This window comes from Pavona decussata, unplaced genomic scaffold (assembly GCF_977016875.1).
Source record: "Pavona decussata unplaced genomic scaffold, jaPavDecu1.1 SCAFFOLD_92, whole genome shotgun sequence".
Taxonomy (NCBI): domain Eukaryota; kingdom Metazoa; phylum Cnidaria; class Anthozoa; order Scleractinia; family Agariciidae; genus Pavona; species Pavona decussata.
Window position 1 is genome coordinate 4,867,795 of NW_028145509.1, and position 26,692 is coordinate 4,894,486.

Genomic DNA, 26,692 nt, shown 5'->3' on the forward strand with positions numbered 1-26,692 from the left:
AGTATCACTATCTTATGCCCGCGAGTGGTGGGTAAGTCATTTTTTTGTCGTCATTTTTTTCCTAAAACTTTTTAAACAAAAAATGATAATCGCTAAGTTAAAATAACGACGTAAAAAAGATAGGTCACCTGCTCGTTTAGGAGAAAATAACCATTTAGTAATTGGCAGGGCTTAGCATAAAGGAAAACACGCCATGTTTTCAACGTGCGCGCTCTATTGACGAAGGAAATTATGCGCAGTAAGAATGCGCAATGTATTTCAATGGTATCACTTTAATAACCCGAGACCATGGCATGCGATCTACTACACAGATATTCGTCAAACTGCGCGCTTCTAATTGCGAAATTCTCAATAAAACGCAGCTGCCTACACGACAAAAAACTCTCTTTGACAATTTCTCAAAAGAAATAGCCATGGGAAATAATATTATCACTACCTTCCAAAATATCTTTAAATATTTCTTTAATATTTGTGACGGTTTGTTTTTTTCTTTTCGTTTTGTTTTCTAGGTTGTTGTCGTTGTTTTCTATTTTGAAAATGATGCTAATTTGTGCAAGTTCAATCATTTACCGCCAAAACTAGAAAAGAAAAAAAAAACATATCTTGTAACCTAGACACTAAGAAACTGTATTAGTATTCGTTAACCGTTGATAGTATTGGGTGATTGAATAATTATAAAATGCTGAAAATGTTTGTATTTTGCATTAAAAAAAATACATGCGACCTACATGTACGTTATGACAATCACTTCACCTTTTTTTTTTGCCCGTAATAATTTGTTCCTTGAATGCAACAGAGTGGTGTAAATAAAAGTACTTCTTGCTAGTATTTATTGCTGAATTGTTTTTTTTATTATTAAATATATTAATATTTTTTAGTTTCTTAGCTTTCGACTCGCTCGATCCCACTCTAGTGCTTGAGGAAGATTCTATGAGGATACATTTTTGTCACGTGACTTGAGGTGGTGAGAGTCATATGACAGAATATCCGAATTGATCACTTACATGTACTATAACTATTTTGACAGTAAACACGCAACCATCTTGGTTTATAATGATGAGCGAACCTCGGGGAGAGCGCCAAAAGTACCGAGGGGGCCGAGAGTGGGGAGAGAAAGGCGGCCGGGAAGTTTTGGCGCTCTCCTCAGGTTGCGCTTGCCATAACGAACCAAGATGGCGGTAGATTGGTTGAAACGTACGATCTGGACAACCACACGAGAAGATAGGGAATGTGCATGAGCAGTGTAGTTATACCTCCCAGTTATCCCTAAAACTCCTTACAAGGCGTCATCCGTGATATGCCTAGAAGCATATCACAGTCCGACTGCTCTATTTAACTCGTTCTTTTGTTCGAGCAAAATCACTTTAGTCCATCCGGGCCTGCAACTGTCATTTTATGCGTTAGCCTAAAGTCAACATGGGCTTTCACCATGTGTTCATGTGTTTTCTAGAAATACGTTTCATGTGCACAAAAAGTTAAAGGGGAAGTCTCACGAAAATTTGCTGTCATTTCAAAACCCAAAAATGTTTGATTGTCAGCAGAAACAACGAAATAATTGTCAAGTTTGTTAAAAATTATCACCCCAGTGCAATAAAACTGTCGATTAGTGCCTCTGGCCAGAGGCAGAGTAGGCCGGTTTGGACTGAAACTTGAAAAATATTAGGCTAATGTTTTTCAAGTTCTCGCATTTTTGTTTCCAAAATGCGCTAGAACAGATCACGAGTTGTTTCTTTCAAGAATTGAGTTGATTTCGTTCCTCTCGTCGTTCTAGAATTATTTGGCAGGTGATTGAAAGTCTTATTTCATCATTTTTAACAGAAGATATCAAAAACCCCATGATACTTCCCCTTTATGTCGCTTTTGTTGTGTTTTGTTGGATATTTGTTTATTTGGCCGAAGGAGATATCTAACGAGACTCCTAGAAAAGACGTCCTACCTGTACTAGTTATTTCTCCATTTATACATGTATAATAAAATATTATTAAGAATAAAAACGAGTTCTAAAAAGAAAAACTGTGTCACCGCTTTCCTTTCGTATAAAAACATTTGGTCTTGCATTCAAAGCCTTCATGTTCTGCTTTTAAATGGCAGCCAACATGAACAAGTTTGAGATTTGTGCGCGTAAAAAGAAGTTTAAAAAAGTACTTCCAGTTCAGCTGGCTTCCTCTAGGACAGCGTTCAGCGGCTTGGATCATCGCCGGGAAAATCTGACGAGACTTCTCGATCCTGAGAGACAATTACATAGGTTACTGGATAAAAATGGAGCATATATCAGTGGCCAGCAACGAATCAGACACTTGACCTAACTGGGTTGGTACATTGTGATGCACCCGTCATATCCAGTAATGCCAATCCTAATTCCACCCCCCCCCCACCCCCTGGCAACTTTGCCCACCCACCCCACTCTCCTCCCTATTCACGATCCGTGGGGAATCAAAAGTTCTTTTCCTGTCTCAGTAGCTTCAAGTGACCATTCTTTCGTGGCATCTGCCACCTCACCACAACCTCCCCAGTTTCACACGAATCACTGATTGCGTGAGGTTAACTCTACAAGGACATTGAGTGCCCAGGAGTTGATTATAACTTAAGAATTTCAGAATTTTACTTTAAACAGGCAAAGAATATGCCTGTAACTTACACATGATCCAGATTCCAAGTGCTAAACAGAACTCTGCTCTCTCTGCTGCCATATGGGTTGATTTTATGGAGCTTGGAGCAGTCTTTTTCATTATAAGGTCCCTCACAATTAAACCATCCCTTGTCACAGCAAAGTCGCAGCTCCTGTCTGGCAGACCGAGCAAAGTAGTCACCAAAGTATTGTTCTTTCTTTAGTTCATCTTGAAATTGCTCCAATGCCATTTTAAGGAGGGGTTCAGCTTTTTTAGATGCCTGCAACAAAAACAATTTGATCACTCAATTCTGGAATGATGAAGGGGCATTGTGTGACATCAAACAATATACAATCATGTACATGTATCTCCTATGCAATGCATTAACACCACCATTAAAATTTTGAGACCAAAGGTCCATAAAAATGAAGAGAGAAAGAAACACTTTTTAATGAAAAGGACTGGCCAGCAGAGAAATGTGACTGTAAAATGACATAGTCATGCTTACAAGGCAGTACAGTACCACAGTGAAACAGTATACTTGCAGTTTACCATGATTTTCCTTTGGATACACTTCCAATAACTGATAAATTTCCTCTATTAAATGGCCAGTCAAGTGTTAAAAATATTTTATGTTGATTAAATGCCTGTACATGTCATTCCAATGACACTTCTCATTTCTAAGTTTTTTCTAGTGGGTTATTCATGTGAAAACACTCTGACTCTGAGATGCATGGTGCATAGGGGGCATGACCCTATTTAATGCACATTTATTGTACAGCTGTACACTGTTGGAATCAGGCTTTTAGCCAGGCGGCAGTCCAGCCGTCCAAAGGACGGCCACTTCTCAGAAATGGGAGATTTTCGACGGCCTGTTTTGGGCGGCCATTTACGAACTTCTGTGCTTAATGTAACAAAACATTGTCTATAAATTTAAAAAAATTACATTCCTTTTTGCTCTCAAGAGTTGTTTTAGTGTTGCTGTCGTATTTTTCTTCTATATTAGCACTTTTTGAGCGAGTTTCCTTTCTGTTTTGATCAAATGAATCAAAGTTGAGCGAAGCGATTTCACAGGCAAAGCCGCTGTTCAGTGATATTGGCTTACCACTGAAGTCGTCCCCAGGCTACTTTGCCGGCTGCTATAAATAAATACGCACGTTGGTGATTATTTATGAGGATATGAGTCTTGTCTACGCCGGGATTCCAATTGAAGACGTCGACTACGAGGCAGCTAGAGTATTTTTCGACTGCCAACCGCGAAGAATATAAAATCCAAATAATGCAAAATTTAGGCCCATAAGCAGTTCGACAGTTTAGGCCTTATATTGGTTTATTAAACTGACTTACAGTTGTAATTGAGTAGATTTGTTTTCTTCGAAAAGGTCTTAGGCTTTGCGCTACCAATTGTCTGAATGTAAATGATGACTTCACAACACATAAATTAAAGTTCTTTACTGAAAATAATAAAAGATAATGCATTTCTGAGATTGGGAGACTGGCACTTGTAGACCAGAATGCAGTTCGACCAACAAAGCCACGCATATCTGTTCTTTCGTGTAAATCATGGCTTGACAACTTCAAATTTTAATCACTCTTAATAACAACTGGAGTTCCTGTCCCAAATATAATTTAATGTTAAACAAGGTAAGTTGAGGAAACGATAGCTTAGTAAAATTATCAAGGAAAAACAGCGGTTTAATAGGTAAATTGAAAGACGTTTACAGTTGTCAGAATCGCGGAAATCACGTCTAAGAGGCTTCAATTTTTCAAAATTTTCTGGGGGAGCATGCCCCCAGACCCCCCTAGGAGCATGGCGCGTGTGGCGCCATGCTATGTGGGCCTTTGGCCCACATAAAATTTGGACTCCCACTTTCAAAATCCTGGCTAAAAGCCTGGTTGGAATAACAGCCTGAGCACTCCCCCAATCCACAAGGCCACAGCTTATTACACCCATCTAATGTACCATCAAACAAAAGCCATACGTCTACAGTAGAAATTTTAATTACTAATCCCTGCCGAATGAATCATCCCAGAGTTACCCTACAAGCACTTTGCTCTAGATTTTCCAATACATCAGCACAAATTAGGGGACAAGTTCAAGACACCATTGCCTGGGAGAAGTCCCCTGTGCTGTTCACATGAGGGGACTAGGGTTAGGGACTTGATCCATGAACAGATCACATGAACACTTAGAGACTGGCATAATTTTGATCGGGTAAGTTCCTTCAATTCAAATCAGTTTGAATAAATGGGACAAGTCAGAGGGGCCGAAACAGATCTTTTTTTTAGTGAAAATAAATAGCCCCTACAATGGGACAAGTCCCAAGCTCTAGTTGCTGCAACCTGTTTCAGGAACTTGTCCTCGTGTGTGTGGCTGACTTTGAAAAAACTTACTATTGTTAGTTGTAAAGTTTGTCAGTATATCCATTATGTAAACCTGAGTACTAAAGAGAATAATAATGTGGATCAAAACATCTTTGAACTAAGTGCTGCCTCTTAGTTCTTGCCACAGCACCACACCTTAACAAGCAGGAATTTTACATTGTCAGTATTAGAAGGCAGGACCTGAGTAAGTTGGCATCCATTTACCATTAGAGAAATTTAAAGCCAATCTCAACAAGCAAGTTTAAATGACTGGCGCCCGTCTATTCACCATTAAGAACACTCCAAGCCCAAACATATGAAAACCTTACCCACGGAGTACAATGAAACAACTTAGAAAGAAAAAACTCACAGATAGATAGCAACATCTACATGTACCCAAGAAATCACTGAATTTTATCTTCCAGTGAGCCTTAGTAAAATTTTGAGGTTGCCTTCTGGCAATCCCATGCTTATGTTTTATGGACACCTGCTGGCTTCATTGCACCTAATCCATTGTACCTACATGTAATTCAACACAGCAACAGCAACAACCTGTTTTATAAATATATGTACCAAAAGTGATAAAGAACTCACTTTTTCAAAAGATTCCTTTGCATTTGAAAAATACTTTCGAATTCTTGACTTTGCTGCATTTCTCATGGCATCTTCTTTGGTGTTATAGGACTGACTCAGACCATCAAACCATGTCTCATGCTCACTCCGATTTTCAGCCTCAATGTTGTCATCCAGACGATTTACCAGTTCCACCAACACACAGTACGTCTTGTGAGATTCAGAGTTGTGAATGAAATCATAGACCTGTTCAATGATTTCATCACGTTGTGACATTGCTCTAAAGATCTTCTCTGTGGCATGCTTAAGAACTGTCACATCTGTAAATGAAAACAATAACAGATCATTATGCTTAGTTTTCAGATGTATGCACTCCAGGTATTAGCAATTAAAGACCTTTAGATTCTAGACGTATGACTATGTTTTTTTTATTTATTTATACTTGTTTGCCAATGGACAAATTAAAGAGTGTGCAAGTGAACTAGTGTCATATTGGGGGAAAAACAAGACAGCCACGTCATTTTGTTACATTTTTTTGCAAAAATGGCATAGTGGCAGAAACAAGTCCATGAAAAGTTCATTTTGAAATCACGAAAGGGCTGAGCTTTAAATCATTATTCAAAACAACCACACCAAGAAAGGAAAATGAAGCTTCCAAGGATACACGTACAGTGCTGTACATATATCTCTTCTTTAAGTTGGTACTTTGCAAAGAACTTTTAAAGTCAAATCTGATAGTTGTAGTCAATTACTCATACTAAACTCTAAAGGTCTCTATTATACATATACATGTACAAACTGCATGGAAAGACTGCTTCCTGTCAAAAGTTTGTTTCAGGTACATCCTTGATGATTCTCTTATACTTGCAAGTATGTCTCAGTGGCTGAATTTTTCAGTTGAAAAGGAGGCCAATGAAAACTTGAGCACCTTTCATGAAATGACACTCTCAAAGTACGGTTCTTTGGACCTGAGAAGGTTCAGAATGAACACTTGCAAAGGAGAAAAGAAAGAAGAAAGAAGAGAAATAACTGAAAAGAAGACCACTTGACAGTCATTTCATATTCATTAGGTGACTCTTGAACAACGACAAAAATATTCCTACTGCACTCTTCAAGAAGCATGACTTTAGGACTTTAGTGGGCCTGCTTTCAAAAATCCAGGTATCTACACTAGTAATTACATACAGTCATGTAGTATACAGTTATGTTACATGTACCTCATTTGAAATGGAAAAGTGCTTTAAAATACCTTTTAAACTGGCCAATACAGTTAAAAAATTATGCCAATCCTAAGTGCACTTCACTGTTAAATTTACATTGTGTTCTACTTTTAACACTTTGGCAAATTACTATAAAACGAGGGACAAAAAAATGTTTTCCAGAGCAACACAGTACGCAAACTCAGATTAGCACAATTGAAATTTAAACAAACAGATACAATTAAGCAAACAGAGAGGGCTTGTATGTAGGTTTGCATGGTTGTCAGTAAATTTTTCGGATCAGGAAGCAAGACAGCTCCTACACTGTACATATACTGTACATGTTGTCATGTTGACTTCAGTGATTGTACAATGTATTTCCTGGAATGGATACTCCTCTTTTGATTAACATTTCAAACATTTCATCCAAAAAAATTTTCCTCAAATAACCTAACCCCCTATGATTGGGTTTAACTGAGTTTTTCTGATCTAACATCTTTCCTTTAAGACCAGTGGCTAGTGATAAGATGCTAAGAGAAAAGGGAATCCAAGGAGAGGGAAACCTACATGTACTGCGATGTCAGTGCTAGAAAAAGAATAGAAAAATTCAGAAACGTTGCATCAATAAAAAAAAAAAAGTTGCCAAGTTTGAGAGTGATATCTTGAAAACTAACGACGATATGCATCCCCAAAGTCGCGACTCAGTTTTTACAGACGTTTGTGTCGTCCGGGGAATTAGTTTACTGGGGCCCCCATAAAAACGCCAAATTTCACGACTTTGCAGCATGCAGAGCTTATTTTATTATCTTCGCTTGCTTCTGTTCAGATATAACTGTCATACTTGGAAAGTTTACTAATATTAAGGTACTCTTTCAATTAGTTTCGATGGATATTTGCTAACTGGTTCTGATTAAAAGTTGAAAAAAAAAAAAAAAAAAAAATAATAATAATAATAATAATAATAACCGGGGGAGGGTCTATAAGCTTTTAAAATTGTGTGTGTCTAGATGGACGGCAGCCGGACAGGATTTTCAAAATACTCTGTGTCCAGCAGTCCGATAATTTCTCAATTTCGGGTCTTTGTACATGTATGCGAAATAGTCGATTTATGCAATGCTATTTTTGTTTACATCGCAAAGAAGTTGTCGAGTACAGTTCTCAATTTGTTGTGTCGATTTCTCTTACCGCTCTACACTCTATGCATCATCAGACTTGGAAATTATTTGCGTGTTTGCGGTGACTGCTGGACAGTATTATCAAAACACTCCGTGTCCGGCAGTCTCATAATTTCTTTAATTTCGAGTCCATTTACGCGAAATAACCGATTTATGCAATGCTATCTTTGTTTGGATTGCTAAAAGTTGGCGATTACAGTTCGATTTCAGTTACTGCCGGACGCGGAGTGTTTTGAAAATGATGTCCGGCAGTAACCAAAAACACGCAAATAATTTCCAAGTCTGATGATGCATAGAATGCGCAGCGGTCAGAGAAATCGACACAACAAATTGAGAACTGTAATTGACAACTTCTTCGCGATGCAAACAAAAATAGCATTGCATAAATCGATTATTTCGTGTACAAAGACCCGAAATTGAGAAATTATCGGACTGCCAGACACGGAGTATTTTGAAAATCCTGTCCGGCTGCCGGACATCTAGACACAGCGTTTAAAATTAGTGAAATATTTAACTTTATTTTTTCCCTGCTCTAAACATCTACCTTCTGCGTACTTACATCCCTCCCAAGTCTCATCAGGTCGCACAAACACAAACACAGTCTGCGGGGGCAGAGTTTTAAAATAATCTTCATCCTCAACCTCTGTTCCATCTTCCAGGCACACTCTGCAGTCCTCTGGAGCAGCCAACTTCCTGACGCCTTTCTGCTTTAGATCGGCAAAACTACTGGCCACAATTCCAGTCCTTTTCTTTCGGCTTACGTCTTGCACTTTGTATGCTTTCATAGATACCATTGTCCTATATATCGAATCTGTTAGAACTCTGTTCGGTTAGTTTTATATCAACGAGGACCATCAACGAGCGTTTATATCTGTAGCTGTCCGCCATTTTGTAAAATCTGGTACCCAGTGTCCTCACTGTCTTTCTGGTCGGTCTCATGCGCCAACCGAACTATAGTATAGGTCCGAAATGCGTACTAACAATTAGGCTAAAAAAAAGGCAGACCTAATCATTATCGTAGTCCCCAGTTCAATTTTGGTCTGCAACCTGCATATAATCATCAGTGCAGCCGGTGTATGACATTTGCAGACTGCAGACCAAAGACTGTTAATTGTAAAATAATACACATTGAAAAACAAGAAAAACGGTGACGTTATCATCAATAAAGCAACGTCAAAAAAAAATTGGAATCGACAAGGTTGATTTTTCCCGCGTAAAGTTACAACAGCCTCGTTCCCAAGTCGTCTTTGGCTGTAAAGGTTCATAAGAAATGGCTTCGGCGGATTCAAAGTACAATTCTTTCTTTTTCTTCTTCATGGGTTATCGTTGTATGATAATAACAAGTAGCCGACTAATACTTGTCTATTAAGTAATGCTTCAGCAAAGAAAGTTCGGAATGCAGTGGGATATTGACATCCGATTTGTTTGAACAATTTGTCTGAGGAATGTTAGAATATACCAGAAATGAACCAAACCCTGGAATACCGGAAATAAATCGTCGGCCGTGATTGTGATCTGGAAGGAATTTAAAGGCTAGTTTCCATATGATCGCAGATCGCAGATCGCAAATCGCAATAAGGTCTGCGATCGTCTGCGATCATATGGAAACCAGCCTTTAGATAGAACATGGTTCTATCTTCTGCGATCACGATCGCAGAAGTAGTTTCCATATGATCGCAGACGATCGCAGACCTTATTGCGATCTGCGATCTGCGATCGTATGGAAACCAACCTTAAATACTGTGAATGAGAAACCATGTGTAATAGATGCTATCCGCTCGATCCGCAATTAATAATATGAACACCGCTCGCAGAACCATTTCGTGTTAACACGCACCGAACCAATGTTTTTTCGCGAAGGAAATAACATCATGTAAAGGCCCTAGTGGGTAGTTTTAGTATAGTTCTTAAAGTGATGCTGGTTATTTAATGAGTAATGCGCGTATTTAGTGTGAAAACCAAAATCTTAGAGATTTCTTAAGCTTATAATATCTCGCCCCTAAATAAATTATTGTGGTGGTCTGAGAATTTTCGAAAGTATACTGTGTTATAGGGTTATTATTTTACAGTCTGCAGTCTGCAGTCTGCGGTCTGCAGTCTGCAAATGTCATACACCGCAGTGCAGCTTCATATATTTCAACTTCTGCTGCATGGTCTATATAAATCTGCATTTTAGTGTCTGATAAGTTTGTAAATTTAAGGGATAAATATAATGGCTTATTGCTGTTGTTTTGTTTTTGCTTTTTGTCTTTGTTGTTGTTTTATGGGGGGAAGGGAAAAAGGAGTTTTTTGTTTCATTTTGTTTTTGTTTGTTTGTTTGTTGTTTTTTTTTTGCTTTGTTTTTGTTTTGTTGTTGTTCTTTTGCTTTTTATTTATTCGTTAAATATTTTCACTTTTCAAGTCCACGCTTTGGAGTTAAACGTTTTCCTTGCATTGTTGGCGCTTAAGTTATTTATATTGACCTGGGCCTGGTTGTTCACAAGCCAATTAACACAATTGCAGTGCGGACACTCGAACCGTGAACAGTCAAGGCTTTCCTTCGCCTTTTATTTTTTCAAATGCTGTCCAATCAGAAACTCCCTTGAAAACAATGAATCCTGGCGACCTTTTTTAACAACATTGAATCAGAAAAAAGATGTACAGCTGTTAAGTTCTTAGCGAGTGACAAATTTTCTTTAGTCTGTTTATATTGCAGAGAGAGAAAAAGTCCAAAAAAGCCTTAGCTGTTCACGGTTCAAGTGCCCGCACTGTAACAAAGATCCACTATTTAAGCCTTAGTTATAAAAAAGTCTAAGCCAAAACTAAAGGGCAAAACCTTTTGTAAAATCTTTGTTGGTTAACCCAATAGGCTAGCTGCTTTTAAATTTGCCATGCTCTTAACAGTTGGGCCCAGGAGACCTGTGGGTACCTTAAATGCAAAACACAGTGGTACCAAAAAAAACATAATTTCACAAAATCAGTTTGTTTTATTGGAGGTAAAATCAGTGAATGTCATATTAACAAAAATTGCTACTGATTATTGTAACAAAATAGGCAAGGTAGTCAAACAAGAGAGTCTCAAATAACCTGCCTCCTCTCTTAACATCCCATTTTCTCACGTTCATGGGTGCAAATCACAAGACCCTTAAGAATAAAAGGCAGGAGTGTTCATATCTGATGTACATATAGGGAGAACAAGCTCAATATAAAGAGAGTGCTACCCAAATGTCGGTGGCATTGTGTTACTACAAATTGTTGACTTACAAATTTGCATGGCATTTTAAATTCATAAATTGGCCAGAGTACTGGTAAATCTGGCAATAAAAATGTGTTACCTTCTCTATGTCTTTGCTAAATTTATAAAAGTCCCGTACAAATCCTTACATTTACTAGTTTGCAAAACAACTAATAGTAGTGCTCTTTCTATTGAGCTTGGGCTGCCTGTGAGAGAGAAACCCCCATTTACTCTCCATCTTCTGTCAATTTTGGATAGCTCCAAAATAGGCTCTCCATGAACCCCAAACAATAGCTATTAATAGCGTATCATCACCGTGACGTCAAACCAATATCTACCAGCACAAAATTTAAGAGGTGTTATAGCCAAAGTAGAAATTTAAAGCCTTGTTTGTTATTTCATCAAGAAAATTAACAATAATAAAACAGTACGACGTTTTGACGACTTCACTGATGCCGTCATTGTCAAATGAGTAAAATAGAAACATCCTGCTGTTTTATTATCGTTAATTTTCTTGATGAAATGTTTCTCTAAATCATTTTTTGTTTGTTGCCCTTGTGATCAACATCCTTCAGTGATATAATTTCACAAAAACCAGAACAATATACCTTCCCAATAAGATATAATGTTTATCTTTCAAGTGATTTCAAATTCTATTGAAAATACTAATGAAAATACAGGTGCTACCAACAACAGTCACTCAAAATTTTGTCTTTAAAAGTGGCCCTGTATTCTGTAGCTTACTGACCTCTGCAGGCATGACATTTTCCTGTCAGCTAGAGTAGTTTTAATTTAATTATTGGGTTTTGTGTTCTGCACAAACTTTTTTTTTCCAACAGTCACAAAGATAATAAAAATTAAAGTAGAACCCACAAAAGGTTCATGAAATACAGTCAGTAGGATTAGTAAGTTTCCTGGGTTGGGTCAGTGGGATTAAAGGGGACCATGTCAGAATTGGGTTCCAAGGGAGGAGTTGGAGGGTGATTTTTAACACAGTAAGGAGTAGCCTGTTGGCACGCACGTAATCAAGCAGACAAATTTTTCTTTTAGTAGCATAAAACTAAAATTAAATATTATTTATTTAAATAATTAAAAAAGAAGATATAACGAAGAGACAAAATTCTCTGTTACTCCGAGTTTCGTGCTGACGCACTCATCAGACAGTATTTAATCTGTATATACTGTCTGATGAGTGTGTGAGCACGAAACTCCGAGTAACAGAGAATTTTGTCTCTTTGTTATATCTTCTTATTCAAAGCTCTACACTTAAAAAGTGTATTGAGCACTGTTTAACGGCACTTTATTACACGTAAATAATTAAATATTAATTTTTTTTACACTTACTTCTTTTCAACTGCCCCTTTTTTTCAGTAATTTGGGTCCAGTAAAATGTCAGAATTACCCCAGATTTCTCCCAAACCCATTGGCACTGGCGAAAACTACAAACTACTAGAAGAATGTTTGCATTACATATGTACAGGTTCACCCTTTTTCTCCCACCAAAATGGTGTGAAGATTTGGATTCTCTGCAAGCAACCATATTGTTGCAGCATAACAAGTGCTGGGCCTCAACTTAATTGCCAAAAATTATTTTTAATTAGCTTTATTGATTATGATTTTCTACTTGCAGATCGTTACCCGCAATATTCTTTTGATGGCATGTCTTCTTCACTAAAATCATGGCCAGTCTCTCATTGCTTTATGTAGGCACATGTTTTTTTGTGATTTGGGTTACCATAAACATAAATAATTATATGTTGTGTATGTACAGTATATGTTATAACTTGAAGAATTTCAGCATAATATTTTTGGTAAAATTAAGAGCACTGCTAGCAGCACAATACACTACTCTTATGAGCACAATTCCACAACTGCTAGCCAATCAAATGTTTTGCAGATAATTTGGAATTTAAAGTTTCATGGGAAATAGGTATGTACATATTTGTACTGATGTAAAGCCTAGTCCTTTCCAAAAATAGACAGATGTGTGATAATGTGTGACAATTAAACTTAGCATGGGAATGTACACTCCAAGCAACGGCCTCTTGATCTGTGTTCATGTGCTAATGTCTATTTAACAAATTGACGGCAGTTTTCTATGGTCTATACTCTTATAGACCATAAAATGACGTCAAAAAATGTTCAAAACTCAAGTGGAACCACGAGCCGCAGGCGAGTGGTTTCACTGCCAAGTTTTGGACATTTTATGGCGTCATTTTATGGTCTATAAGCGTATAGACCATAGAAAACTGCCGTCGATTTGTTTTTTACAATAACATGGAAAAAGTACGAGCGGAATTGGCTATTTTTTCGTTGAGAAAGCGCGCACACGCGTTACATCTGACGTTATTTTTATTGTCTGTACTCTTATAGACAATAGCAACGAGCCAATCAGCGCGCGGGAATTTGGACAGTTATTGTAAAACACACGATCATTAAATATGACCTGCTAGTAACTAGCCCACGGTGGCATGGATTATCTCCAGGTACCTGAAATCCAGCATATGATGGGATAATTATGCATGAACAAAGGTTTAGTCCTGTATGTCGCCTTCAAATCGATTCAAAAGTTCAGAAATAACTTACTAAAGAGCTCATTCCATTGTTCCTTTCCTCTCAGATCCTGAGCAAAACAGTCATCGCACGGGCTGTCTTTGAAAGGTGTTTCTTCAGTGTGCATAACTCTATTTTTCTGGTTGTGTATGCTAGTTGTATAGTTTGAAAAACAAGTGTACATATCATCACTTTCGAACAAATCATCCATATTGTACTATACAACTCGCCACGTTATTAAACATTCGCATATATGACGCAGTTGTTGTGACTCATTACGTGCGGTACACAAACAGCGAGGGCTCAGAAAACAAGGCGGAAGTGTGCTGAAGTTGCTCTGGTGGGGATTAATTATACCGTCTTTGCACTCGTTTTATTAACCATTTTGCTGCAATCAAGTGAAAGGTAAGAAGAACCTATTAACAGGAAAGAGGAGAGGTTGGAAATTAGTTGTATGGTGCAGTGTTTGACCAACTGAGAGACACTGGAGAGATCAAGTCAACCGAAGCATGAAGCTCGTGTCTAATCGATCCTCGAGTAATTCAACATACGAACTCACATGTACAAAATGCCCAGCTCATGTTTGGTTTGATAGCTTACCGGGTAGAACACTCCATCAGTATTGCAAAGTGATATGTGGAATTTCCATATGAATAGAAAGCATGAACTTTATATTTTGCATTTGTTGCAGTTGCGCTGATCAGAGTCTCTTGAAAGTATATAACTTTTATGAGGCGAAACAACAATTATCAACACAACCTTAAAAACCCGGGAATGGGGCGGGGAACTCTCTCATGAGACTGATGTGGGTATGTGCCACCCAATTGGTATTAAGGATTTTACTGCTTATGATTTACAGTAGATTTAGAGTGCCAGCACATTGAAGCTGAAAAATACAAGCTGTGATTTTATTATTTGTGGACATTCCTAGAAAAACACAACTTGTGGTATTTCGGATGTGTCAGTCTAACAAACAAAGTAGCAATTTTTCTGAAACAGTCTTTAAAATTTTCTATTAAATTTAATTTTCTGTGATGGGGTGCTAGGAATTATGATGTATTGTAAAAGGGTATCGTTTTGTATGCAAAACCCTTCTAATATTAAATAGACCCCACATTGTGAGACCTGGCCTAGACCGTTCAAAGAGCAGATAACTCTAACCAGAACATAAATTGCTATCCAATGGATAAAATGTGCTTCACCCAATAGCTTTTATCTGCTGGATAGCAACAAGTTAAAGTCGTCTGCTCTTTGAACAAGTGTGACCTGGGTGATTCATACTCACCCAAAACCTGTGAAAAAACCCAACCTCCGCCCCTCCCTCCACCCTCTCCCAGCTTGATAGCTCAGTAGAGCACTGCATCCATATTGCAGAGGTGATGGGTTTGACTTCTGTTCAATTTAGACTTTCCTTTGGAAACTGCTCTAGCTGACTACAAAATGTAGATGGTCTGCTACAAGTTAGTCTACATCCCTTCTGTGAAATTTCTTTTCAGAATCATTCAATTTTAAATTTGTCGCTCCTTTCCCCTCCCTCACACCCTCCCCCTTTCCCCTCCCCCTCCCTCTCCTAAACACGGAATGTATTTCTATTTCTGAAAGAGGCTTCATATATCATTTTTGGGTTGGCTCAATCAGGCTATATATAGGCCTATCCATCACTACACAGACCTTATTTTGTGTAGTGCATCTTATAAAAATTCTTCCTTTTTTGTAATTTATTTTAGGGAGGATGGCATCCGAGGCGTTAGAGTGCTCAATCTGTTGTGAACGTTTCGATGACCAAACGCGTTGCCCTCGTCTGCTGAGTTGTGGGCATAGTTTCTGTACAGACTGCCTGGAAAGATTACTCAATGAAAAAGCCATTAACTGTCCCACATGCAGAAATGCAGTCTCCGTGCCTGCTGGAGTCGCTGGGCTGCCAAAGAATTTTGCACTGTTGGACATCTAACTAACCGTGCCACAGAAACAAGATGAAGGTTCGCTTATCTGCGAGACTTGCGACGACGAGCAACACCCGGCAACCTCCTGCTGCTTGGATTGCAAAGAGAACATGTGCAAGGATGCAGCCCGCTTTCACACTCGTCAAAAAATTAGTCGGGATCACCGCGTTGTCTCCCTTGAAGAATTGAAGGCAAACCCAAAGCTGGCGGCTGTGCCGGTTTACTGTTCCGAACACAACGAGCAGTTCCGATTCTTTGATGAAGATTGTGGCCATGTCGTCTGTAGAGACTGTGTCACTCTCAAGCACAACGGCCATAAATGTTTATCCCTCGCTGAGGCAGCTTCTAAGTACCGACAGGAGATGGAAGCACTTGCCACCAAAGCCAGTACTCATGCAGAGGAGATAAAAGCTGCAGAAGCGAGGGTGGAGGGTGTGAGTCTTAAACTCAAACAAGCGTACAAAATACAGGCTTCGTTAATTCAAGGCACGTTCAAAGAAGTAAGATTTTATTTTGTACTTTTTTGCCTAAATGTTTTTTTTCTTTTTTTTTTTCCCCTTTTTTAGTGATTGTTGTAATGGTTTGTTTAATTATCAATGGATTTGATGTTTTCCTTGTTTTGCAGCTTATTGCCGCTGTCACCGCCCAAGAACAACTTCTGATGAATAAGTTGGGTAATCTTTACAAGACCAAGTCATTCACCCTCACTGAGCAGCGGGACCGTCTGCGCGTATTTCAGGCCTGTCTGGAGAGTGCCGTCCATCGTGCCAACACCGCTATTCAATCCCCAGGTAACGCCGAGCTCCTTGTCGCCAGATCCGATATTGTATCAACTCTAGAGGCCTTCGAGAGGCAACCTCCTGTCCTTGAACCGCAAAGCAACAGTATACTTAAGTTTGGCTTTGACCTCGGGCAGGCAATGGACCTGCTAAGTAAGGTGGGTTTCGTTTCAGACAGCACTGCATGCGCTGCCAACACCACTGCGACAGGCTCGGGATTGAAGCATGCGGCAGCAGGACGAGAGGCCTCATTCACTATTACCGCACATGATGACCAAGGCCATCTGTGCAGTTTGAGCGGCGACATCTTTGTGGCAGAGCTCAAAGAAGTAAAGGGAGAGAAGAAGGTGGAGGTTAATGTGAACGATAATGGCGACGGCACTTACTTGGCAACCTACACAGCTCCAGCTGGTACGAAGGGTAACTATACGATGTCTGTACTCTCATGTGGCTCTCACATTCAAGGCAGCCCTTTTACTGTAGAGTTAGTTCCAGTTGGTAGGGTGAGCTGCTATGCATGTGGTAGGCAATCAGCATCCATGATGTACTATAGAAACACCAGTGAGCCGCACCGTAGTGATGCCTATCGAGTTGATGGATTTAGTGCTTTGTGCCATGCGACATGCAATGTCTCTATGTGCATTTCATGGGATTTTGTTTGTGGTCCATTGTAAATAACAAACTCATTTGTATAAGAACTTTAAGGTTGAAATTGAGCCATATTTTTAAGAACATGCTAAGAACGTACCTAACGTGCTTTTTAGATCGAGCTAAAACACGTAGTAACAACTTTCAGGTATGTCAAAGGAAATTGAAATGATACAGCGTACAATGGTCTCAGGTTTCCCAGCTGATCACATCCATGTCGGTTTTCGGAAATTCTGTACCACTTAAGGACATGCTAAGAACTTTTCGGGCTCAAAACACGCAAAAATAAGAACACTTAGTATTGGTTCAATCTCGGCCGCAAAATTAGATATTCCTATATAATTATAAACGGAAAGTGTATCGGCTGAGATATGGCCACAAACAGGGAACATGTGCTACTTCTTTATGTATGTCTCACAAAATATCAAAGGCTTTTCTGGTCTCTTTAACTGAAGCTCAGACGGTTAATTGTGTACGACTGGATAAACTTTCTCAGGATCCAGAGCTGGTTTTCCAAGAATATTAAACACAAGCAGACGTGCGCATTAGATAATCAAGGTCAATATGTACCCTTGAAATTCGTGGCCCTTATTAATTTTCAAATTCCCGAAACAACTGAATGAATTCGACTAATCGCAAAATGTTTTAAGATGGTCTTTTGGCAAATAGTGACATTTCCCACACAAAAAATGCTTGCTGTGCTGCTGATTAGCACTACGATTTCAATCTGCATTGAGTGTCCTGAATTCAGAGGATTTTATATAACTGACCTCATTTTGAAATATCGTCAGTTTCCATAGAAAATGTCACAATTTTATATCGTGTTTGTGGAAATGTCTTGATAAGGAGTGCCAGCTATTGTCGGACATTTTCATGATGCAAAGCCAAGATTATGACACAAATTAAGCCCTCGCGGCCAGGTGAAACCAATAAAACATGAAGGCTCCATTGTGTTCCACTGCAGGTTAAGGACTTCAGATTGGAGACATTACATTTTATATAATCTAAGCAAAGAGGGTAAAAACTTATTTAGTCCGTAGTCTTTGCTGTTTCTGTTTCCAGTTTTGAGGAAAGTCAGTTACATCAGAATGTGTTTTCTATGGTAGTGATAGATAGCTATCTTGCCATTAAGGGAAAAACTCTTGTTTTTTCTGTTTCTCTTCATCAAGTATAAAATTTTGAGAAGGGGAAAGCAATACACAGGGGCGCCTTATAGGTTAAATGGTAAACGATATTGACTGGTTTGGCGCCCATACTATTAGCTGTTCACAGTCCCCTATTTTTCCGTGTGATCGTCGAGATCGAGCGCGTCTTACCGTTAATGGCGGCCATCTTGACTTTCAGTTGTACCGAGTCTAACCTGGGGAAGAGTATCAAGTCTTCACCCCCTAGAGCTATAATCCCCGACGCCCGCCCCTTCGGTACATCTAAAAATCAAGATGGCCGCCATTAACGGTAAGACACGCTCGATCTCGACGGTCACACGGAAAAATAGGGGACTGTGAACAGTCTAGCAGCTAAAGCGCGCGGATGTTCCTCCCAAAAATATTTTTATTTTTATTTAATTATTATTATTATTATTATTATTATTATTATTATTATTATTATTTTTATTATTATTATTCTATTTCTATGTTACTTATATTCCCCCAGTTACTGAGTACCGTATTTATTCGAATAAACGCCGCGGCGTTTATTAATTTTTTGCCACTTAAGATGTGGCGTTTATTCGAGGGCGGTGTTTATTGCAAACCTTGTAACAACAACCGTGAATTTATTATGTCATTTAAAGTGCCCATATCGGAATTTTTTTTATTTTCTTATCTGAATCTAAACATCACCCTAAGAACTTCAGTGAAAAATTTTTTCGAGTTGCACAAAACGCGAATTTTTTATGAATTTTATAAGACATTCAAATTTGCCGCCATTTTGACCCAGCATTCGCATTAGTCTCCTCTCGGTTTAGCAAGAGCTGTGACGTAGATTCAGGAACACGTGACTTCAGCCTTTCTCTGGATCTCACTGAAAACAAGTCGCGGTATTTCTGCACGTTTCTCGAAAATGCCGGAAAGATGTGTTGCAGCGAGATGTGGAAACATCAAAGACGAAGCGAATGGAATAAGCATGCACAGGATTCCTTTCTTTGGCACCACATGCCCGCAAAGACTGAGGATGGATCGATTTTATGCTGGAGCGGAGGAAGATGTGGACGCGCGCCTGGAAAGACCTCGTCCTTGTGCTCGCTGCACTTTAATGACGAGGATTTCACAAGGCTGATGAATTCAGGTTTAAAACGTGAACTAAAGTAGGATGACATCGCGTTTGTGTTTATCCTTTAAAACTGCTAAGCGAAAGGAAGACGAAGACCAAGAGCCACCTTCGAAGAGGAGCAGGGAAAAGCGAATGGTAAGCTTATGATGCTGAATATTCACACCCGCTTGTGACATTCTAAGCGTTGTAACCTTCTGAGGTTTATAGTTTGACCTCACTGTTAACTCAGTCGCAAGTTTTATAAAATATGGCGTAATTGTTTTGGTATATATTCTCATAGATCGTGAGATCCGCGAAGTTTCGTTGAGACCAAGCTCTCAAAAAATACTAGCACAAATGCTACCACTGATGTAAATAGATCGATGCGAGAACAGTCGCACTCGGCGAACACAGAAAACATTGTAAACCACGATGCAGATAAGGTAGATAAACTGCGGCAAGAATTCACTGAGCTCAAACAAATATTGTACACACATGTGTAATAATGTTGTAGAATTCTGCAAACAATAAAAATGTTGAAAAGTATAACAGCGGGAAGTTAGTCGCTTAAAATGTTACACTATGTCATAATATGTATTTCCCCCAACAGCGTTATCTCTGAAAACCTAACCACCTCAACGGGGGTTCAAAATAAAAAAGGGCACAAAACAAATTTAATAACAAGCGCAAAGAGCGCAGAAAAAAATTGGCTAAAAAACGGATTGAGACACAAAGAGAAAAACACAAGAAATTCATGAAGAATTTTTCAAACAAACAACTTAGCGACAGCCTGTTAGCGTTATTTCTAAAGGGCTCAAATTTGTCCCGACACCGGTGACAGACACGAATTACATTAGACGCCAACTCTTGTTAGACTTCAAACATTTCGCAAGACGTATGCGCCTAAAAGATACAATGGATTTCGTAAACTGTGGGACAGTGACAAAACGGAAATTAACCTGTTCATTGGACAAGCTAACAACTTCCATCCTACAATTAAATTTATGGCCGAAATTTCAGAGAACGAGACAAGCTATTATTATCACAGTTCAACACGTGTCCTTCCTGTAGTTCCGCGAGAACAATGTCGCTAGTCAGCGCTTCCCAATTGCCTTCGAGTTCCTTGCAGCAGTAGTAGTCGCTGATATTTGCTAGCAGATTACGGCTACAGTTACCACAAGTACATCTACATGGAAAATAATTCGTTCGAATGTATGTGAGTTCTTGGCCATAGTTTTGACAGATGATAATGAAGAGTGCGTATGCAAAATGCAGGGTGAGAACTTTACCATCCACTAACACGCACTCTATTCTCCAAGCGTTTCGTTAAATCTTCCTCGAGTCGTCGCTTCTCCTCTTGTTCCTTGCGATATCTTTTTAGCCATTCTTCGTCTGCTATCGGCTCGTCCGCGTACGGTTCGAGTGTATCATCATCTTCACACGTATTACTTGTTTCGTGGACGCCATCTATTGCCTCGACTTCGGCGCTTTCAAATTCGTCCTAGCTGCTTTCCTCAACGGTTTGCTCACTTTCCGTGTCAGTTTTCTGCCATGGAATATACTTATTTGGAGCTAAGTTTTTCCTTCCTACCGGTGAATCTGACGATTTTCTTTCTGCCGCGAACGTACTTTACTGAAAGTCAAGTGAGTGCATAGACTCGAGAGTTCCTGAATGTACGTCACAGACCATGTCACCTGGCCCTATTGTGAGCCCGTCGGCATTCTCATCAGCGGGGCGGGTGGACCGCAATAAAATAGGATTTTAAAGATTTGTAAAATTCATAAAAAATTCGCGTTTCATGCAAATCGAAAAATTTTTTCGCGGACGTTCTTCGCGTAATGTAAAGATTCAGATGAGAAAATAAAAAAAATTCCGTTATAGGCACTTTAAACGTCTGTCGCGCTTATTGAATAACTTCCTACGCGCAAACACTGACAACAACTTATTTACGGAAGTCACTGGCAAAAAAAAAAAAAAAAATAGAAATCGGACTAGTTGTACCGGCAAGATTTTCGGCGGCTGTTACCACGGAATTGCGCATCGCAGAAGTTTAAAGAGAGAGAGCTAAGCAGCAAAGCCATGAAGTATAGCCACTTTGAACTGAATAACATTACAATCGAAAAAAAAAAAATTCACGACTGGTTTAGATTGAATGTTGTCTTTTGTTTTTAAAGATAGGTACTTGAATTGCTTACATTGGTTATAAATAAACGCCACAATGTCGACTAGAGAAAGTTTGCGGTGTTTATTTGAGGGCCGCATTTAATGATATTGTTTATTATAATCCAAATATTTTCGCTCGCGCGAGATTAGTCTAAACGCCTCACGTGACCGAATATACCCCAGAAAAAACTGGGGAATATCCGGTGATATTCCCCAATTTCAAAAACTTCAAGGCGCGTCAAGTTTCCAATCCTCCCCATGGGGGAGCGGTTTTCTTTTGTGACAGAAGACGAGATAAACCTGCTGATCGATAAAGCAGTACCAGAAAACAACATACGCTCTAAATGTTTTTGAAAGGGAGAGAAGAAGGTGGAGGTAAATTTGAAGGATAATGGCGACGGTACTTACTTGGCGACCTACACAGCTTCAGCTGATACGAAGGGTAACTATAGGATGTCCGTGCTGTTAAAGGGGAAGTATCACGAAAATTTGATGTCATTTCAAAACCCAAAAATGTTTGTCTGACAACAGAAACAAAAAAATGACTGTCTAGTATCACCCCAGTGTAATAAAACTGTTGATTAGTGCCCCTGGCCAGAGACAGAGTAGGCCGGTATGGATTGAAACTTGAAAAATGTTAGGCTAATGTTTTTCGAGTTTTCGTATTTTTGTTTCCAAAATGCGCTAGACCAGAGGACGTGTTAGGAGAGAAAGTAAATAGCTTATTGTAGTTGCTATAGTTTTGAGGCCCTCGTAACAGAATAACGAATTGTACTATTGGATCTTTCAGCACGCGTAAAAACAAACCATATTTAGCCATGTTTAGTATTAAGCCATTCATATTTACTCGAATTGCCATTCATTTGTTCGCTTTTAGAGAATAACTTAATTGTTACTTATTTTGCTCGGCGAGGACGCCTCGATTTAAGGAAGGACGAATGTTACGAGAGATTTCGCGTTTCACTTTAATACGCTTAGCCAGCGCATTTCAATAGCTTTTCATTTGGAATAGAATACATAATCAGGTAATAATAATAGCTTTGAGATTTTGAAAGGAATATTTAATCAACTCAGCATCTGGACACAAGAAGTGAACATTCTCGGTTGTATTAACAACCGTAGTGATTTGTGTGTCATCGCTCGATATTTGTACTTGTTTTCGCTTTTGCTTCTTCATATTTAGCTCTTTATCGTCTGTAATTTTCGCTTATAATCGTTCGCTTTCATTACAAACCAGCATAGGGTTTTCAAACAAAGAGTTCTTATTTAAATTTATTCTAGTTCAACAGGTGGTTTGTACACGTGTAAGGGTGCGTTGTACGTGGCTCATGTACTTTGCTCGATCACGCGAGGTCTTAACCTTTGTGCTATAATCTTACGAGTCAGCAATTCTTTTGATGTACGCTCAGTTTCCGCAATCAAAGTTCAACTCTCAACAATTAAGCGCACGTGAAAATAATATATTCATAAGTGACCTTGTCTGTTGTACCCTCGTGCGATTACAACATGCAAGCGTCTTAAACAAAAGAAAGTATTTTAACTCTTTGTACTCTGTAGCTATATAAGCACTAGGCGTACAATTGTAAATCGGTTACATCGTGGTTACTTTCAAGATAACGTCCTGTTTACATCGAGGTGAGAAACGCAGTGCTGAATAAACCTATGCTGGATTGAAGAAGATTGTCTATTCTCTGCTGTTCGTCGAGTTCCAGTTGGCCAGATCCCTGTACCTAAGAGTTGTGACGAGCTCTGTCTTGCTAGCGAGCGAGTGCTCTCAAGCTAATTCCCCCCGTTATTGTCAAGTCGCCGTCGAAGTTCAATTTGTCTCTCCTGTGCGCTCAAGCAAGGAAAACTCCGTCGCCACAAGGAAAAACCCGTCGTCACAGACGAGTTGTTCCTGTCAAGAATTGAGTTGATTTCTCTCCTCTCGAGCGTTGTTCCAGAACTATTTTGTAGCAAAGTGAAGGTCTTAATTCAACATTTTTAACAAGAGATAAAAAAAAAAAAACCATGATACTTCCCCTTTAAGTGGAGCTTATATTCATAGCAGTCCTTTTGCTGTACAGTTAGTTCAAGTACCAGTTGGTGGGGTGAACTGCCGTTTCTGTGGTGGGTGATCAGCATCGAGGAAGTACTATAGAAACAACAGTAAACCGCGCCGTACTAATATCCACCGAGTTGATGGAATTAGTGCTGTGTGCTACCCCGGATGCAATTCCTATTTTATTATTCCTGCTGCGTGGACCTATGTTTCTACTTTAAATTGAGTCAGTCCAACTGTTCTTATGGTAAAAATAATGTTCTTAGATGGTCATTAGGCAAATAGTGACATTTTACACATAAAAAAATGCTTGCTGGTGCTGATTACTACAATGATTTCAATCTGCATCGAATCCGGCCTGATTTCAGAGGATTTAACAGATTTGACCTCATTTGTGAAACACTGTCATCCCTGTCCTCATAAGCCAAAGTGTGCGCTTTGCACGGGCCGGTTTCCCCAGAAAACGACATAAACACAATGTGTTCTTTTCCATTGAACCGATTATTGAAGAATAAAATTCTTGTGAGCAAAGTCAGATTGTGACACAAAGCCATCGCGAGTAAGTTAAACCAGTAAAACATGTAAGACTCCATTCTGTTGCACTGCAATGAAAGGACTTCAGGATACAGACAACTCGAATTTTTGAATAGCTAAGATAAGCTGATATCTTCGAGAGAAAAGGTAAAAACTAACATAACTAAACTACATCCTAAAGAATCCTAATACCAAAAATAAAGTCCATCCTAAAATATACCAAAATTCAAATACGGGAGTCATTCTAATTGGTTGAGAAAACCACTTCTCAATTAAAATTACATTGCCGTATTGCTCTGAGACATTACTGACATTTCATATGATCCAAACTGAGAGAATAAAAATTCATAACTTCTTAAGTCTTTAATGTTTCTGTTTCCAGTTTTGAGAAAAGTCAGTTATATCAGAATGTGTTTTCCATGGTAACGATAAATAGGTATCTTGGCATGATGGGCAAAAAGGTCGTCTTCCTTTTTTTCTTCATCCCGTATAAAGAAAAGAAAGAAAACAATTAGCTAGAATGGCGAACTAGGTGAAGATATTATAATATATACCTAAGCACTGAGTTTTGTTTAACAAATAAAGTGTTAAATAAAAACAAACATGTTACAATTAAAGTTGTTCAATTCCCTTTGAGAAAACAGTTTTAATTTTACATTTAATTCAATGCTGTGCCTTTCTGTAACGCGTACATTATGGAGCTCAATTGACCAACGCTTGCGTTTTTAGCTTTTGTCAATCATCACATTTATCATGGCGGCTGATGACTTTGGAAAATTATGCAAATGTACGTATCAAGCGCGTTTTTGAAGTCGTATCCTATGCTAACTCAGGAGCCTGCTAAAGTTGAATTTTTTTTGTCCTACTCCGTCACACAAGTGCGCACGGTTATCGAGGGAATGGAAAAGATATTGGGAGAGACGCTAGCACGACCCGTTGGCAGCCGATCGATGGAAACTAGTAAGAGTGCTTTTGGTGAAACGACAAGGATCATGGGTTTGATGGCCTCAAGAAGATTTAGAATGATGCAAAAGAAAGAAGAAATGAGGAAGAAGAGAGAGCAGAGGGTAAAAAAAGAAAAAAAAAAACATTCGCGCCGTACTGTCAAAGAAGCATGACTTAAGCAGGCCCTATTTTCAAAAATTCAGGTAGATTATACAACACATATTTGTCATAGATCTGTGCAGGAAACCATTACCAGGAGCATACAGCTGTTATATAATATTGGCGTCATTGTGATAGTTAGCGCCCAGACCCCCAAGCAGGTGCCGTTTCTTGGAACAAACCCAGCCCTCCAAGACTCTGTCGAGGACGAGAGTTACAAAATTGGTGGTCCGAGAGAGGCAATTCCGTCGACAGATGCGAAGCCGAAGTAGATCCTAACTTTACGTGGGAATGTTCACCAGGTGTCATCGAGCAAGTTGTTTATAGTTTCGATCGAGCGGATGTAGCACCGACAGAACGTCCCGTTGAGGGGCTAACTTAAACTGGAAATTGAATTTTAAGGCGATAAACTGTGACGCTATCGAGGTAAAAAACCTAAAACTTGTAGAGTTGAGTGGAGTGTCGCAACGAGATTTACTTCGAAAACACGGTTATTAGAAATTTAAGATGGAGGAGGAGCTTCAATTGCGAATTCACACCGAACTTTGTAAACCAACCGTCGAAAGCGCAAGGATTGTGGCGAACCATTTAAAAATAAGCGACTCCGAAGTGAAAGATAAAACAAAAATCTCGATTATCAATAAAATTGAAAATGTTATTGAAGAGCAATTAACTAGCATGGCCGAAGAGGAAAAGGTTGACTTTCTCCAATCTATCTCTGTGATTTTGATTGACCCTCCACCGCCTCTCGAGGGTGTTGATAAGGACATGAGTGAGTTACTTGTTATAAAGAAAGAGATTGAAGCACTTAAACTCATGCATGAGCAGATACCTAAGGAGACTGGGGTCGAAGATGGTATCACCAAGGTTAAACAATCCCAAGCACAGGTTAATCCACAGTCAGGTGTAGGCACGTCCTGCCTCCATTCTCTTGCTGACTCTACAAGTGTCCTTAGACGCCAGTTCAAGATAGTGGGTCAGATTGGAGACCGAGACCAAAAGGATAAGTTGAATTACAACTCATTGTGGAGACAGATTGATATAGGCGTTGAGCAAAAGTACAAAGAGCATGAGATTGTGGATGGGGTTATTCGCGCCATCAGCCCAGGGCTTGTTTTAAGGAGCTATCTAGAGTTTTTCAAGACCTTGTCGCTTGACCGCCTCAAGAAAATCCTTCGTAGTCATTATGGGGTTAAGAACACTACGGAACTGTACCAAAGTTTAGCATCTATTTGCCCAAGTGGAAAAGAAACACCACAAGCATTCCTGATGAGGGCTCTTGACCTAAGGCAGAAGATACTCTTTGCAAGTCAAGAAGGAGAGGACTCTCTTAAGTATGACGCAGTGCACATCCAGCAGCTCTTTCGTAGGACCGTGAAGACTGGACTTCAAGATAAGAGTATTAGAATTAAGCTTCGCCCTTACTTGGCCAACCCACTGATTGAAGATGAAGAACTTATTCACCAGCTGAATATTGTAGTTTCGTCTGAAGAGGAACGGGGCCGAAAACTGAAGAACCAAACCGAAGCCAAGCCAGCTTAT

General features: G+C 39.2%; 3 protein-coding genes across 3 annotated transcripts in view; 2 read left to right on the top strand and 1 right to left on the bottom strand.

The window, feature by feature from the left end:
* Nucleotides 1-1,858: 1,858 nt before the first annotated feature.
* On the bottom strand, nt 1,859-9,494 carry LOC146474021 (DNA fragmentation factor subunit beta-like). Its single transcript, XM_085118049.1, has 4 exons — nt 8,480-9,494; nt 5,568-5,866; nt 2,639-2,889; nt 1,859-2,226 (listed from the first exon to the last, which is right to left on the bottom strand). The coding sequence occupies exons 1-4, from the start codon at nt 8,712-8,714 to the stop codon at nt 2,019-2,021; spliced, it is 993 nt and encodes a 330-aa protein (XP_084974175.1). The 5' UTR covers nt 8,715-9,494; the 3' UTR covers nt 1,859-2,018.
* Nucleotides 9,495-14,003: 4,509 nt separating this feature from the next.
* LOC146474022 (E3 ubiquitin-protein ligase TRIM45-like) lies at nt 14,004-18,003 on the top strand. Its single transcript, XM_085118042.1, has 3 exons — nt 14,004-14,092; nt 15,415-16,130; nt 16,256-18,003. Exons 2-3 carry the CDS (start codon nt 15,741-15,743, stop codon nt 17,081-17,083), a joined length of 1,218 nt encoding a protein of 405 aa, XP_084974168.1. The 5' UTR covers nt 14,004-14,092; nt 15,415-15,740; the 3' UTR covers nt 17,084-18,003.
* The window catches only part of LOC146474023 (E3 ubiquitin-protein ligase TRIM71-like), a 46,110-nt gene continuing 33,428 nt past the window's right edge, over nt 14,011-26,692 (top strand). Inside the window, exon 1 of the mRNA XM_085118039.1 lies at nt 14,011-14,092. The gene's annotated coding sequence lies outside the window, so the exon portion shown is untranslated. The remainder of the gene's footprint in view (nt 14,093-26,692) is intronic.

Bases quoted from the DNA above. Each gene is read 5' to 3' on its own strand.
- LOC146474021 (XM_085118049.1), bottom strand. From the start codon at position 8,714: ATGGTATCTATGAAAGCATACAAAGTGCAAGACGTAAGCCGAAAGAAA. The intron at 2,890-5,567 runs GTGAGTTCTTTA...TTTTTGTTGCAG, and splicing joins CAAAGGAATCTTTTGAAAAA to GCATCTAAAAAAGCTGAACC. The intron at 2,227-2,638 runs GTAAGTTACAGG...ATTGTCTCTCAG, and splicing joins ACTTGGAATCTGGATCATGT to GATCGAGAAGTCTCGTCAGA.
- LOC146474022 (XM_085118042.1), top strand. From the start codon at position 15,741: ATGTGCAAGGATGCAGCCCGCTTTCACACTCGTCAAAAAATTAGTCGG. The intron at 16,131-16,255 runs GTAAGATTTTAT...CTTGTTTTGCAG, and splicing joins TTCAAGGCACGTTCAAAGAA to CTTATTGCCGCTGTCACCGC.